The sequence below is a fragment of the Ovis aries genome, chromosome 8, assembly GCF_016772045.2.
Source record: "Ovis aries strain OAR_USU_Benz2616 breed Rambouillet chromosome 8, ARS-UI_Ramb_v3.0, whole genome shotgun sequence".
Taxonomy (NCBI): Eukaryota; Metazoa; Chordata; class Mammalia; order Artiodactyla; family Bovidae; genus Ovis; species Ovis aries.
The window spans coordinates 12,576,039-12,593,063 of NC_056061.1; the positions used below are offsets into that span (position 1 = coordinate 12,576,039).

A 17,025-nucleotide genomic window follows, 5' to 3' on the forward strand; every position below is an offset into this window, starting at 1 on the left:
TGCTACCTGGCTTGGGAACTATACTGTTTCTAGAAAGCCAGAATTAAATCTTTATGATTTTAAAGAGAATTTCTAGCAGTTAACATTCCTCTTTGCTAAGTATTGGGGCAACCATACAATTAACAGAATAAGTCTCAATTTTTTAATAGAGCCTGGTCACAGGTCATGGAGCATTTGATCTTTATTTAAGCATAGATTGCAGCAATAAGCTTCAAAAAAAAAAAGCTTAGAACGTCTTTTTAATAACTCAAAACTACAGGAAGGGGCTATCTGGGAGGTGAGTTTTAGGCAGTAAATACAGATTACTTATGTAAGTGTAATTGATCATATAGGTTCTTTTAAATTGGCTATGCTGCATTTTCATAAGGAGGTCTCAGACTAAACTTTTAAAAGACCTCCCAGGACCCAGGAAAGCCATGCCAAGGGTTTATCACAGATTTTGCCTAACAGATTTGAAGAAATTAAAAAAACCTTTCTGTGGTTTTTCCCCCAAATGACCTTGAAATTCTTGCATTTGTTTGGAGGTGGGCTTCCTTATTTACCGGATAAAGTTCCTGGGAAACTCAGAGTTTCCAGTTTCTGGAAGGATCAGGTAGAGAGAAAATATAAATGCTTCAATTCTACTTAGCATTGTAATTTACCAAACTGCTGTAAATCAAAATTAGCTTTAAGGGAAGGGTTTTCTTATATATGGTGAACACAGAATAATAAGCTAATAATATCTCAGACAAAACAAAAGAATTATAACCACACCCATCAGTTTACTCAGTCCTATGTCATTAACAGCTTTCTAGAGCCATCAAGTTTACTCAGTTCAGTAGAATGATACGAAAGTTACCAGAAACCTGTATTGGTCAGAAAACCCTTTCTATGAATCTTCCTGAAATGAAACATTTTTGGTTTTTTTACATTTACATTATTGAAGTACAGTTGATGTACAATGTTGTGTTAATTTCTGATGTACTGCACAGTGATTCAGTTACTTATATATACACATATATACACACATATATACACACATACACACATTCCTTTCCATATTCTTTCCCATTATGCTTTTTCACAGAATATTGCATAGAGCTTCCTGTGCTCTACAGTGGGGCCTAGTTGTTTATCCATTCAATATGTAATAGTTTGCCCCTGCTAATCCTGATCTGCCGATCCGGAGCGCCCTGGCTTGGCAGCCACTGGTGTGTTCTCTGCATCTGTCAGTCTGTTTCTGCTTTGTGGATAACTTCTTTGTGATATATGGTGTTTGTCTTTCTCTTTCTGAACTACTTCACCGAGTATGATGATCTCTAGTTGCATCCACATTGCTGCAAATGGCATTGTTTCACTCTTTTCACGGCTGAGTAGTATTCCACTGTATATATGTACCATGTCTTCTTTATCCATTCATTTATAGATGAACGTTTAGGTTATTTCCATGCCTTGGCTGTTGTGAATAGAGCTGGTGTGAACATAGGCGGAGTGGCAGCTGTCCTGGTTATATCCCTAGTGATACCTACAATCGCTTCGCTCACTTACCTGGTATTTTCAAAAAGTTGCTTTCTGTTTCCAAACCTTGGACTTGATATAGTTCCCTGCCATAGAAGTGGGAGGAGCAGAACAAAGTCTTTGAAAATTTTCTAGAGTATGTGTCCTGGTGTGGGAGCAGGCACAAATATAGGCACTGTGTGTGTCCCGGCAGAGCGGATACCAGCTGGTGTTCTGGATAGCTGCCCTGGGAAACAGCAATTTGAGTTGTGTGACAGTAAGCAAACTTTACATTTTATTTGCAAAATGGAGTGCTCTTTTCTAATTTCGAAAGGACACCATTTGGGGCAGTAGCAGCTCTGCTTCAGAGCAGGCTCTGGAATTGGACAGCTGTGCAACTTGTCATCTGTGAAGACATGGGCTAAGTTTTTCTCTCTCTCTCTCTGTATACTTTGCTGTATACCTGAAACTAATACATTGTAAAATTAACTAGAATTTAATTTAAAAAATAACTGATGGCAATGACGACCCTGTATGCAAGACAGGGAAAGAGACACAGATGTGTATAGCGGACTTTTGGACTCAGAGGGAGAGGGAGAGGGTGGGATGATTTGGGAGAATGGCATTCTAACATGTATACTATCATGTAAGAATCGAATCGCCAGTCTATGTCTGACGCAGGATGCAGCATGCTTGGGGCTGGTGCATGGGGATGACCCAGAGAGATGTTATGGGGAGGGAGGTGGGAGGGGGGTTCATGTTTGGGAACGCATGTAAGAATTAAAGATATTAAAATTTAAAAAATAAAAAAAATAAAAAAATTTTTTTAAAAATAAAATAAAATGAAATAAAATAACTGATATCAAAAATAATATACAATATGGAGTAAGTCACATTACTGTTATCAGTAGCAAGCATTTATTAAGAGCCAACTTTGAACATCATTGGAGAAGGAAATGGCAACCCACTCCAGTACCCTTGCCTGGAAAATCCATGGACGGAGGAGTGTGGTAGACTACAGTCCATGGGGTCACAAAGAGTCGGACATGACTGAGCGACTCCACTTTCACTTTCACCATCATATCACAATAGAACAAGCCGTCATTTGTTCATGCCTTCCCTGTCACTTGCTGATCCCTTTCTCTGCTCTCCTTTGCAGCCAAACGCCCCCTCAAGAGTTGACCTTGCTCTTCCCAATCCTTCCCCGCCCCTCCTCTCACACTGTCTCCCCTCAGGCTTTCACGGCCATCATCCCATCCAAACTATTCTGCCGAGAGGACCAATGACCTCCATGTCACCAAACCTAATGGGTCAGTGGTCATCTTTTCAGCCAAAGTTGATTATCATCTTCCTCTTAATGAACTTCTTCTCTTGTTTCCAGGACACGACACTTCCTCAGCTTTCCTCCTTCTGGGTTGGTTGTTTCTTCTCAAGTCTCCTTGGCGTCTTCCTCTTCTTCCCACACCTCTCTCATCACCAATGGGCTTTGGTCCTAGGTTCTTTTCTCTCTCTACCTCCCTCCTTCTCTCTCTCATTCCCTCCCTCTCACATATAAAAAGCTGTACATATTTAACATGTAAGTCTTCCCTTAACTGTACTCACTCCCTTGGTGATCTCCTGCAGCCTAATGCCATCACATTAGTCAGTGACAGAGCTGAGACCCAAATCCAAGCAGTCTGCCTGAAAGAATATATACCAAATATATTTGCACTGTGATCTCTGGATGGATAAATTATGACTCGATGGTTTAGCTATATATTTTACATCTTCAACAATGAAAATATAGTATTTTTGTCATAAGGAAAACATTTTGACAGACTTAAAATTCAGGATTCCTGATAAACTTCATTTCATCATTCTCTGTTTCATAAATAATCTCATTCCATACACTTTTTAAGTTGTTCAGCCATGGTGTCAAAAATCACAAGGCATTTTTCAGGCAGATTTTTTGGTGTTTCCGGCAGAGACAGACAATGGAGCTACTACAGCCATATGTCTGATACAGCGCAATGCTGAGTCCATTCTACAGTGAGGATATAGAAAGTGTGTTGGTGAGTTTGTCTTCATCTCATAAAATATCATCTCAACAGTAGACACCCCTTTTCCACATCCTAAATAGAAATTTCCTGAATATAAATACAAAAACCTTCTATGGCTTATATTGAGTAAATAGGAACAACTTTTTACTACTTCACCAGTCTCAAAAATTTTAGATCATTCTGGAGATAAAATATAAGCATGGGCACACTTCCCCCTCCCTAAGAAAGCCAGTGTAAAAGTAAGTGTATGTGTAGGTGCAAAGTCATGTCTGACTCTTTGCTACCCCATGGACTGTAGCCCGTCAGGCTTCTCTGTCCATGGGATTTTCCAGGCAAGAATACTGGAGTGAGTTGCCATTTCCTTCTCCATGGGATCTTCCTGACCCAGGGATTGAACCCGTATCTCCTGCATTGGCAGGCGGATTCTTTACCACTGAGCCTCCTGGTATGCCCATAAAAGGAAATACTTAAGGCTAAAGTGGCCACTACTTGGTACTAAGTATTGCATGATGCTGGCCTCCAACTGTTGGAGTGAGTGAAATGTCTAATAGGCAAAAGAGGGGAGGAAGAAGTGCTTGTGTGTGGGAAAGGAGAGAACTTTCCGGTTTCTGATTATTAAACTGCCTTATTTAGACCTCTCTTTGAGCAAATATTGGCACATGGCCCAGGATCCTAACTTGTGACTGTTTGAGCTCTGCTGAAGGACTTTAAGGGAAGTCCTGATCTGTTGTTCTGAAGTGGAAACTTGGTAAATTGATTGTAATGGATAGGATGATAAAAGAAAAAAAAATCCCATCTCCTTATAGCAACTTTCCCATTCCTTCACTGATATTTTGTTTACTTGTCTACAGAATATAATGCAGACACTTCTGCTTTTTGCCATAATCCTTTCCTGAAAGCCATGTCTTCAAAGCACTGAAAGTAACTTCTACTTTTATCAGAAACCACATTACAGTTAGACTTTGCATTTCTGATAGAGAGTGCAGAATAAGCAAAGTCTGATGTGACTAACACCGAAGTAGCACTCCATTACCTTTTCTGGCACTTTGCAGCTTTCTAAGGCACTTTCACGCCTGCAACACGGGAGACTTGGGTTCAGTCCCTGGGTTGGGAAGATCCGCTGGAGAAGGGAATGGCTACCGACTTCAGTATTCTTGCCTGGAGAATTCCATGGACAGAGGAGTGTGGTGGGCTACAGTCCATTGGGGTCTCAAAGAGTTGGACAGAGCTGAGCAACTAACACTCTCACTTTTTCACTTATTTCACATATGCAAATTAATTTGATACTCTTGACAAATCAGAGAAGACAATATTATTACTTCTATTGTGGAAATGGAGAAAATGGGACAGAGGAAGATGAATCAGCCTACTCAGGATCACTTAGGTGGCAGATAATAGAGGGACCCATCTTTCAGACCTTTTAGTAGAACCAGGACCAGAGGTACTTCTTTTCTTCCTCAAATCAACAGAAAACAGCTACCACGTAAATCGGCACACTCCCATCATCTTGAAGTTAACGTCAGTTTTCTTGCCAAATCACACCTGTATTTTTTCATAATCTCAAGGCCAATTAATCTCATCTTTGCCATTCATTCTTTTTCTTATTAAATTTTTTTTTGTCTTTACTCATACCCAAACTGTCTTATGCTTCCTTTTCTCCTTTTTTCCACCTCTGGCCTCTTTGAATCTTTTTCCACTCTAATAGCCATAATTTCTTTGTAAGCACCCCAATCTATATCAACAGCTTCCTCACAGAACCATACCTTCACCTTTTTGCCTTGACTGAAACCTGGCATTCCCCTAAGGACATCACTCCCCTTGAGCCCTGACAAACAAAGACTGCTTTTTCTGCCCCCCTTCCAACATGCTGAAGCAATCTGGAAGCAATGTTGGCATTCTCTAGCTTCTAACTGCCAGTCCAGGTGATCCCATTCCTACCTGTGTGCACCTCCCCACCCTCTGCACCCTTCTGAGTGTCATGTTGTAGCACGAAGCGCAGTCACATCGTGCTCCAGCTTCTTGGTCACTCCCTTAGATAAACACAGAGCTTCAGCACCTGGCCCACACACGCTGCCAAACTCCCACGTTATCTCAGACAAACCCAGCACCCGTGACTCAAAGCTGCTCAGGCACACAAAGGGACTGCGTGTGCTTCCACTCCTCTTTAACACAACTCATTCCCGTGGCAAAATCCCAGCCTGACATCTTCCAGATGCTCTGAAAAACCTAAGCTTTAATGACTCTTCACAACTCTGAAAGCACCCGTCCTAGCAACTTTCACTCTCTCCTGACTTCTTAGGGATTTCTGTTCTTGATCTTTCTTCAACGCTTTCTGTTGGATTCCCACCTTCACGTCTCTCCTTTCCCAGCATAAACTCCCAAAGCCCATCATATCCCAGAATTGCTTCTGGGCACCTACCATGCCCTCCCTCTATTTTTGCTGTACTGCCAACTAACTTGGTATCGCCTGTGGTTATCTCAGTGGTTAAAGGCACAAGCTAGGGAGTCAGACTTCCTCAATTTCTATCATTTAGTAGTAATTCTATCTTAGACAAATCATTAATTTTTTCAGGGCTTTCAGTTCCTCAGTTGGGAAATAACAATAGAGTACTTAGGACCATCACAAGTTATTATGCAGATTAATTGAGATAATGTTATGTGAAGTGCTTAGAATAGTGTTATGCCTTACACATAAGTGCTCGAAAATCTTTACTGTTATTACAAATAAACTGCTTGATGCTGCTGCTTAAAACAATCACATAATCAAATTAATAAGTCCCAATATATGCCCAAATCTGCAAAGCAAAACACAAATCGATAAACATCCCCCCTTTCCACCCCTCTCCCTAGATATTGCCCACTGAAAGGAGACACTTGAGAAAATACCCTTGTAGGGCCTGAGGATCTCTGAGATATGTGTTTGTGCTCAGTCATGTCTGACTCTTTGCATCCCCATGAACTATAGCCCACCAGGCTCCTCTGTTCATAGGATTTCCCAGGCAAGAATACTGGAGTGGGTTGCCATTTCCTCCTCCAGGGCATATTCCTGACCCAGGGATCAAACCGTGTCTCCTGCATTGACAGGCAGATCCTTTATCACCTGGGAAGCCCAAGGACCTCTGATATCATCATGTTAACTGTCCTCCTCATCAAAGGTAGATGGGATTAACAGACTGGCTAATTTCTTTTATTCTTAGGGCAATAACAGCAAGGATTTCAGGTGACTACTTCCCAGAAGACAGACTAGAAGAAACAGGCATTGACATGAATAGACATCTCACAAAGGAGAAAACATAAATGGCTAAGGAATATGTTAAAAGATGCATATCCTCATTAATAGTCAGGAAAATGCAAGTTGGAACTACAATGAAATAACATTGCACATTCCTGAAATTGGCAAAAACTAAGAAATTTAACAATGTCAGGTGTTGGACAGAATATTGAAATAGGCATATAAATTGTACAGTCACTTTGTGAAACATTGAGAGATTATCTTGTAAAGCCAAATACTTACTCCATAGACTAGCCATTCCACCCCCATGAACCTCTTTCCTGTGGGCCTCAGGACAATTTTCAGAATCAGACAAAACTGCCAGCAACTCTATCCACTGATAGAATGGATTAAATAGTGATACAGTGGTACATTCACACCAAAGAGTATTAAACACACACAGAAATGAAATACAAAAGCAATAACAACATGGCAGAATCTTAGAAACAATGATGAAAAGAAAAAACCACATCTCTAACAAGTAAATAGTATAATGACATTTTACATTTATCGATCCACTTGATTCTTCCAACATTGCTCTCATTTGACAAGTGAGGAACTGATGGCACAGAGAGTTTAAATAGCTTGCTGACAAAGGGAAGTTTCCAGGATCTAGCTAACATTTACTTCGTGCTTACCATACCATGTACTTTCCTGCTGCTGCTGCTGCTAAGTCGCCTCAGTTGTGTCCGACTCTGTGCGACCCCAGAGACGGCAGCCCACCAGGCTCCCCCGTCCCTGGGATTCTCCAGGCAAGAACACTGGAGTGGGTCGCCATTTCCTTCTCCACTGCATGAAAGGGAAAATTGAAAGTGAAGTCGCTCAGTCATGTCTGACTTTCTTAGGTTATTATTTTATGAGAAATGCTCCACGTAACATGTCCTTGATTTTTTTTTTTTCCCCTGACTAATCTTTCTTCCAAAATCAACCCCTAGAGTTAGGAGTGAAGAACCCAGTTTATCATATGCCTTTGCACTCTTCCCCTAACCCTATCACCAAAGTGCAAACTCACTGGATAGTTGAATTTTTACTTAAATGGTCTTCTGAACTATTTTCTAGATTCCTCACTTGGAAGCAGAGTGTGACTCACTGTCCACACCCTAAAGCCCTGAAGCCTTGAACTTCCCTTTAGTCTATACTTTTCAGAATGACAGTAACTAAGAGGTCTGAAAATGAAGGAATTTTATTCCCAGAAAGCATTCACACACCACCCTGCCCTCCACCCTAGACTTTACATGACACTCCTAAGACCCAAAGGATAGAACTTGAGCAGCTAGAGGAAGGTCATTTCTTCTTGCATCACAATCTTAAGAATGACACTTGTAAACCTGTGACTAAGCACTATATAGCAGGAAGGGGAGGAGAGCCAGGAATCCAAAACCTGTATTTTAATCTCAAGTTCTACTACTTAGCTGTACAGCATTGGGCAAATTCAAATTCTCTGTTGTTCATTTACTTTAGTTATGCGCTTTGTTCAGTCAGCCTTGACAGGCATTTATCGAATGCCTCCTAGGGGCCATGCACACTGCCAAGCATGGCACCCGGACAAGCCCTGGGACTATAGGGATGCATAAGACCTTGTTAGCTACAGACAACCTCCCAGCCATGAAGGAGCTTTCTTTCCAGAGTGAAATCCTGTTATCTTGGCGCCTGAGATGGTTAAGTAGAGTGTGGGTAACATTAAGCAGAGTGTGGGTAACCTTGTGGTAGAGATGTAGAGACTGGACAATGGTCAGCATACTTTTGTGGTTAAGAGCTTAGCTCTGGGGTCAGTTATAACTAAATGTATCCTGGCTTTAACTCTGATGAACTCTGTGATTTCTGGCAAGTTATGTAACCTCCTGAAGAATCAGTTTACTCATCTCTAAAACAGATAATACTATATATACTATATATACACACACACACTATATTTTATATATATATACTATGATTATACTATATTCAATTTGAGAATCAAATATGATAAATGAATATAAAAGGATGTTGAGATTCATGATAAATAAATGTTACCTGTCCTCTTCATTCTCCTTTTCATATTATTATTGTTAATAAATCATTTGTTTCTCCATAAGGCACTGTGACAGAGTTTGGAGATTTAGACAGAAGTTGTCCATCGTCTTGCTTGGCTCTAGCTGGAAGATGGTACTTTAGATGGATATTCAGATCTTGTCCCAAGACGGTTCCTGAAAATGTTGACATGTTTTAACAGGATGATTACAGGCCAGTGCAAAGTGAAACTGATCTTGGAGGAGGTTATTTATAAATGTTCTGAAATATGGAAGGAGGTATAATTAATCATAGAATAAGCAAGAGGATGCATTTTAAACTAAGGATGGGTCAGTACATTCTTTGGGGAGATGTTTAAGTGAGTGCAAATCATACTGAATAAATTTGACTTAATCTAAAAAACTGTGGTCCAGAATTATGTCAGAAATGAATGATGAATATGATTATAAATAAATTGTAATTAACTTCTTATGTATTAAAAATGCATGTATTTCAAAAGTATAAACTGAGCAAAAATATTTGCTATGTTTTGTCATTTATGTATATGACAAAGGGCTAGCATTGTGAATATACTAAAGAAATCTTACAAATACATAAGGTGGTGAGTAACTCAGTAGAAAAATGGATAAAAGACTTAGCTTATTTAGGAAAAAAGACATAAATCTGGGCAATATATGTGACCCCAAGGACTGTAGCCCACCAGGTTCCTCTGTCCATGGGGTTTTCCAGGCAAGGATACTGGAATGGGTTGCCATTTTCTTCTCCAGGGGATCTTCCAGACTCAGGGATTGAAACCATGTCTCCTGCATTGGCAGGTGAATCCTTTACCACTGACCCACCTGAGAAGCAAAAATGATCTTACAGATACACAGATTCATATCGCACAAAGTTCTATATGTGTGGATGTTCACTAAGAATTATTTGTAAGAACCAAAAAAAAGTTCATTAGTGAATAGCCGTTAAAACAATGACAGACCCATGCAATGTATAATGAGGTAAGTCTACATGTACTGATTAAAAAATGCTGTTCATAGTATATTGTTAAATTAAAAAGGCAAAGAACAGTGTGCATAGTATGGTTCTGTTTAAAAAAAGAAGATACAAACAAAGATATATGCATAGACATGCTCCGGAAGGAAACACAAGGAATTTCTGTGGTGGTTACTTCTGGGGATATAGGAAGGAAATGTTTGCCTTTTACTGAATTCTCTCTGTCCTGTTTGAAAACGTTACCACGAATGTGTTTTACTTTTATAATTAAAGGGAGAAACAAAACCTCAGGTTAAAAATTCTAAATAGCAAATGGGAACCATTGCAGTATCTGAAAGTAGGGTTCATTACTAAGTACGTTGCTGCCTTAGAAGAGGAACTTTCCTGTGCAGCTCTCACGTTATTAGTTGATTCCTCCATTCGAGGGAAGCATTTCTACATTTATTTATCGAACCCTTAGCTGTGCTTGCTTTATGTCAGACACTATTTTAAGTGCTCTCATCATGATACAATCATGAGGTGGTGGTTATTATCCCCATAGTGGGGATCAGGAAGCACATAGAGGTTAAAATACTTAACCAGGGTCACAGTGCTAGTAAGCTCTAGAACTAAGATTCAAACCCAAACTGGGTCTAGAGAAGCCATGCCTTAATCCACGCTTTTGTTGCCTTTGGAAGTCTTTAGAAGCTTTGAGTTCTTGCCAGGTAATCTGGTTGTATGATCTGCTGAAAGGAACTTATGTCATGCATAGCCCCCAGCTCTCCTTGGGACACCCCAGGTCCAACCTACCCACATTTCTGACCCTTTGTGGGACCTTAAAGTACTCTTGCCTGGGAAATCCCATGGACGGAGGAGCCTGGTAGGCTGCAGTCCATGGGGTTGTGAAGAGTCGGACACAACTGAGCGACTTAACTTTCACTTTTCACTTCCTGCATTGGAGAAGGAAATGGCAACCCACTCCAGTGCTCTTGCCTGGAGAATCCCAGGGACGGCGAAGCCTGGTGGGCTGCCCTCTAGGGTCGCACAGAGTCGGACACGACTGAAGCAACTTAACTTTCACTTTTCACTTTCCTGCATTGGAGAAGGAAATGGCAACCCACTCCAGTGTTCTTGCCTGGAGAATCCCAGGGAAGGCAGAGCCTGGTGGGCTGCCCTCTATGGGGTCACACAGAGTCGGACACGACTGAAGTGACTTAGCAGCAGCAGCAGCAGCAGGATCTAAGAGAGAAACAAACGCTGTAGGAGAACAAGACTAAGCCCTGCTGGGCATGGAGTAATAACAGGACCTTTTAGCAGCTCTCAAGGTCAACACAATACCTCAACACAGCGTATCTTTGTAGAAATATTCTTACTGTTAATTGGCATCTTCAAAGACGAAAGGGTTGATCTCAGTCAGCTGTTAGGTAAAATGTGGCTGATCCATTAGCCGGTAGAGACTGTTGAACCAAGAAGGACTGCTGTGGAGATTAAAGGCTGAATTGATCGGCTGAATTCCAATGTTTTCAACGTATGTCAAGGTAAGGACGACTTTTTTAGCTGGAGAGACATGAAAAGGGCTGCCTTATCATCCAAGTTTGTTGAATGTGAATGTTCCTTGTAGGTGTTTCTTGTTTATCATTTTCTTCAGTATAATCTCAGACTTGTGTTAAGCTCTATCAAGGCTACTTTTTGTAACCCTAAAAGTGGATTGGTTGATGAAATGATGGGTTCTTGTTGATGGGTAAATAGGACACTAAGTTGATCTAATCATCCCTTTTCTTATGCTTTTTGATTGCCCTTCATTCTAACAGGTTGATGTTGAAAGCTTTCTCCACAGGCAGCAGGTTCTCTGGGTGTGCGTGCAGCCATTGGGCATCCCAGCCGGCAAGCTCAATAAGGAAGACCAGTCATTGAGCAAAACTGTTTGAGGCATTTTGGGTGGTTCATTGTTCCTTGAGGATTCTGAAACTGGATGCACAACTCTATATAAGAAATAAACGTTTTTTCCTTCCTGTGGTTCATTGTGCATTGTGGATGGGTGCCTGGTAAGAGCTATGTCATCCTATAGGACTGCCATGGGCACCAGAATATCCAGGATAGGAACAAAACACATACAGATGGCCAAGGTGGAAATTTATTTAAGACAAGGTCTGGGCACTGGAAAAGGTTTTTTAAAATTATTTTTTTCCTCAAAGATGAGCATCATTTATCCTAAACAGATCTAGGTTTTCAGTGTGAAAAGACTCTCAGGGAAGTGAACCTTCTGGTTATTTTATTAGCAGACCACCTAAACAATGAGACATACTATTACTTCAGGTGGTACCTAGTTTTGTGAAGATCCATAATGGCAGGGACAAATCAAAGTACTTAGAACTAAAGGTTCCCTTCTGGTGATGGAGTAACAGGCTGAGTTCATTGCTGATAACATATGATTTGGTTTTGCCAAATCTTGATCCCGAGCTATGCTGTTCAACATGGCAGCCACTAACCATATGTGGCTAAATTTAAATTCTTTAAGATTAATTAAATGAAATTAATAAAAATTAAATTTAAAAAATTCAACTCCTCAGTCATCCAAGTCACATTTCAAGTGTTCAACAGTAGTATGGTAGTGGCTACCAAAAAGGACAATGCAAATTCAGGGAACAGTTCGATTGGAGTAGAATGTTCTGTTCAACAGCGCTGATCTAGAAAATAAATAGGTCTCAAAAGATAGTCTACCAAAAATCACCATTTGGATGCTTGCTTGGCCACACCAGGGAGATTCTATCTAGTTTTTATTCTGAACCACTAGTTACCTGAAGGATTGATAGAAGGGTGGAGGCAGTATGATTTTAGATTTGGGGTGGACTGTAAAGCCCAATTTTTTCCGTAAAGATAGCCTTCTGTTGGCAGATCACTGTGGACATGGGTCATAGGCGAGTAGGTAGGAGGATGTGGAAAGGTTGGGGCTTACCCTGAATGAGGAGTGTGTGACCTGACTGGGCAGGAGGCAGGGCGCACAGGTACTTTTGACAGTTGCACAAAGGGCGAGCATGGCTGTTTAGTTTCTGGAGCTTCCTTTGGTTTCTGACCTCCTTACCTTTCTTTATCTGATTATATAAAATAGGTTAGGCATCTTAAGAAAGTGAACCTCAGCTTTCTTTTCTGGTTTAAGAGATTCTTAATGCCTTCCTCAAAAGGAAAGTATTTCTTTTATTAGTCCTGTTTCATATGCCTCTAAAACTTTAAAAGGATTTAAGGAAAGGGAAATCAAATGAAGGCTGATAATACCTCTCACAAGAGTTCAGGATTTCCCTGGTGGCTTGTCACATGAGGGTGTATCTAAGTCACTTTCGACAGTGGTGAGACATTTGGCTGCCCTCTCCCATCTACGTCTTTTGAGGTTGCCTCATGAACTGAGGAACTGGGAAGGAAAGAACACTGTCTGAGGTCTTCATCTTCAGGGGCTAGGAGACAGGATGTTAAAGAAAATTGATCGGAGGGTAAGGTGTCTCTCGTGGAAGTTAGGAAGTAGGTCAAGAGAGAGATACTAAAAAGAAAGTCACTATTCAAAGAACAACTAGGATTAAGAACAGAGAAACTAGCAACAGAGCCAGGAGTTGTCTCTAGTAACTGTAACAAGGAGCAGTTTTCGGGAACTGAATAGGAGTGTGGGTACGGGGAACAAAGAGGGAATTTCCAAGGTAGCAATAAAAACATGACCACTGGACCTTACTTATTTAGTCTTGGTTATTTCACCATCGTCTCACGCAAGTAAAAGCTCCAGCATGCAATAAATACTTGCTGAATGAATCCTCAGGAAAGAAAATCACATTGAATGCATGAATTCCTTTATTGAAAATATTGGGCTAGCACTGCATTACATACACTCAGTATCCATAAATGAAGGGCCACACATGTCTGATTGGACAATACTGTTTTAAATAGAGAACACAGCATCTGAATATGCTCTCACAAGTATAATATCATGGACTAAACTAGGTAAGAGTGAACTATATGCAAAATGACCATTTTGTTAATAGCATATGGTTGCAAATGGCATAAATGGTAAACGTGACCATACTGAGACATTCCTGGAATCTCACACAGGCACATTATGTAACAAGCAGATTAATAAGGTTCAACTGCCAATAAGTTGTTAATAAAGAGTTTATAACAGAACTTGGGTGAAAGTACACCCAGGCTACAGGTTTAAGATTTTATAGCATTCAAAGAAACTTGTATGGAATGTGAGTGGAGTGAAATAATTGTTGATCTGACAGGAGGCCACATGGTAATTTGTTTGTTCTCTTTTATAAATAGTCTAAAGTAAGAGAATAAGCTAGAGGGAGTATTCCGCCAGCTTAAAGCCAACATTCTAAGCACTGTTTACATTTTTTAAATGCAGATCTATAAACTACTACTTTCTATTAATTTTTCCTTTCAAAGATCACTGGAAATGTAATTTATGACAGACAACTTTCTCAGCTTTGGCTATTACTTGACATTTTTTTCCATTAGCAGTCTTTGGCTTTTGTAAAAGTTTGACAATAATATTTGTTAAAATTTTAATAAGGTTTTATTATTAACTTTCATAAAAGAGTGTTTAATGATATGAAAGTGAGTTGATATTTAAAAACTGCTTTTTACTTTTTTTTCCGATTGTGGTATAAATGCATTTCTTGGCATTGAATTTTTTTCAAATAAAAGAGTGTAGAAACCAAGACAATTGGGATAATGGACACTTTTCATTTGATATAAAATATACAGAAATTAAAACATTCAGTCTCATTTAAAACAGAGGCCTGTTAATGTAAAAACTTGGGGAAAATTATGCAAAAAAAATCTAATAAAAATACAATTTCTGTTACTAACACATGAGATTTTATAAGAAGCAAAACATTTCTTTTCAAAGGCAGGGTTCTAAATCCAGGATCATAAAAGTATACATTACTGTAAATATCAATTTATGACTGTGAGAAATGGCTTATTCTTCTTTACACAATTATGTTCAGAGTAAATAACTAAAAATGTATCTTTTCAATGACAAAAATGGAAAGATGGCCTACAACAGTCAAATCAATAAACATTGATAATGAGTTTTTAAAAATTCAGAATTGTGTGTGTGCATATATGTGTGTGTGTGTATATATGTGTGTATATATGTGTGTGTATATATGTGTGTGTATATATATGGACATTAAGCAGCACATACATATACAGATCACCCTAAACAATCAGGGCAAAAAAAATTTAATATAAAACTATATAAATCAAATGGATTTGTTGCCAAGACAGCACAAAATGTATACATTTGTTTACTTCAAGATTTGACACATTAAAAGAAAAAAATTGCCAACACATTTCAAACAATATACTAGAAATAATAAATAAAACAGTTTTAAAAAATCATATATTCCCTTTAAGTGCTATGCACTTTCAATTTTTCTAAATGAGACTAAACTTTTCAATGGCAAACGAGTATGCTGTACATTTTGGTAATGAAAATTATGTTGATAAATATACAAGGAATGTATATACTTCTACAGTATTTTCTTTTTCACAGTTACCAAAAATAAAAATTGCATTCAACTCACATCTATAAATATTCTGACTCCTCACTCTATGGGTTTGAAGAAAGTGAGAGTATAAAGTCTTTCAACGATCTGAACTTCAAATTCTTTCTTCATCGTCTGCCTTCCACATGTACCCTTCAGAATCTCTCTGCAATGTAGTTGCGCTCTGAGATGATGGCAGAAAGAAAGCACTATGATGGGATGAGGCAGTCTGGGCTGGGGCTTCGTCTTCCAGCTAGCTTTAGCAGGGCTGACTGAACCCAGTCTTTTTAAATGTTCTATTTTAAGGCAGTCTAAATTTCACTCGAATGTCCATACCTCGAGGTCTTGAACTATGAAGTCTTCCTTTTTGGAAAGAATATCATTATTAAAAGTGCTGCAGGAGTTGCTTCGTCCATGGTATAAGTCGGCATCTAACCATAAGCCAAATCGTCCCCTAAAAAAGGTTAAAAAGGCAAAATGGTGAAAACATCTCAACTTTATGTACACGCAGAAATGTACACACACAGAAATGTCCTCCCTTGTCCCAACTTCTTTCTGTAATGCTATAGTCAAAACCCGAAACTGCTTATAAAACATTTCCTCTATTTCATTTAAATGACCTGTCTTTCAGGTGGTCCCTCATTTGGACACATAAATAAGTCATTTTATCTTCAATTCTTAGTGTCGTGTGTTAGACCACACTGTCCTAAATAATCGGCTAACTACACATGGACTAACTACGAGCAGCTGACACCACAGTTTCAGTTACCTGGATTGAAACAGACCCACTCTGGTCAAGTAGTAAATTAATAACAACAACAAAAACCTTACCCTCCACCACCAAGTTCCAAAGAACTTATGTCTCCATTGATAAAGTATGAGTTTTCTCCACTCCACTTGAAGACCTTAGGTAGAAACAGAAGACAAAGAGAGATCAGACATTTCAATCTGGAGAATTAGTAAAGAGAGAGGGGACCACCCATAGGCTGAGGAAGCTTCTGACTTCTAGACCTTTCCTACACCAGGATGAGCTCTCTGAAGTGGTTATGAGGCAGGAAAGATCGCTCGCACACATGTTGGCTCTGACCTGCAATTCCACCCTGGATCTCAGAAGTTCATGCAAAAGTTCCCAAGGCCCAGGAAGGGAACCAAGTGGTTTCTATGCTGTGGTCATGAAGTGCTGAGCAGGCTAGAGTGAGGCCAAGTGAGGTTATGGGATGGGACATCTACCACTCCGACCACAGCCTCCAGCCTCCAGCTCCACCCACCCTCCTGACACCACGACACTAGGCCGTCAGTATTCCTTCCATCCAGGTACCTTGAAATGGGGGCTAAATGTGTAGAGAAAAGTTTCGCCTGTGCCATAATAGTGGTCACTGAACTTGAAAGGATGAGTCGCATATGCTCCAAAGATCTGTCAAAAGAAAACAGAAATGTTAGCAGCTTTCAAATACAAACCTCTCAAAGAAAGCCCTTCTGAAATATTTTAGCATAATCCTTTTCTGAGGTCTCATTATATCTCTTTCAGCAAGATAATTATGAAGAGCATTACTAAGTCAGAGTTTCTAAGTGAAAAAGACCACCAACCAACAAATAGAATGTTCCTGGTTCTTATCAGTACCCAAGGGGCTCAGAGAACTTATAGGTCAAAGGTCAGCAATTGCTTCAATTTAAAAAGACTTCCAAAGTCCACTGTAGAGACAAAGTCTTCCAGTGAATA

The 17,025-nt window shown here is 39.7% G+C and overlaps 1 protein-coding gene across 7 annotated transcripts in view; it reads right to left on the minus strand.

The window, feature by feature from the left end:
* Positions 1–13,581: 13,581 nt before the first annotated feature.
* The window catches only part of NCOA7 (nuclear receptor coactivator 7), a 158,069-nt gene continuing 154,625 nt past the window's right edge, over positions 13,582–17,025 (minus strand). For 6 of the 7 annotated variants that reach the window (XM_060419203.1, XM_042253206.2, XM_004011139.5 and 3 more), the window contains 3 exons: positions 16,624–16,719; positions 16,137–16,210; positions 13,582–15,759 (listed from right to left, as the gene is read on the minus strand). In XM_060419203.1, coding sequence (XP_060275186.1) covers positions 15,624–15,759; positions 16,137–16,210; positions 16,624–16,719 — 306 coding nt within the window. In that variant the 3' untranslated portion in view covers positions 13,582–15,623. Of the gene's footprint in view, positions 15,760–16,136; positions 16,211–16,623; positions 16,720–17,025 lie in introns of those variants that run through there. The other variant, XR_006060578.2, reaches the window with a different exon arrangement.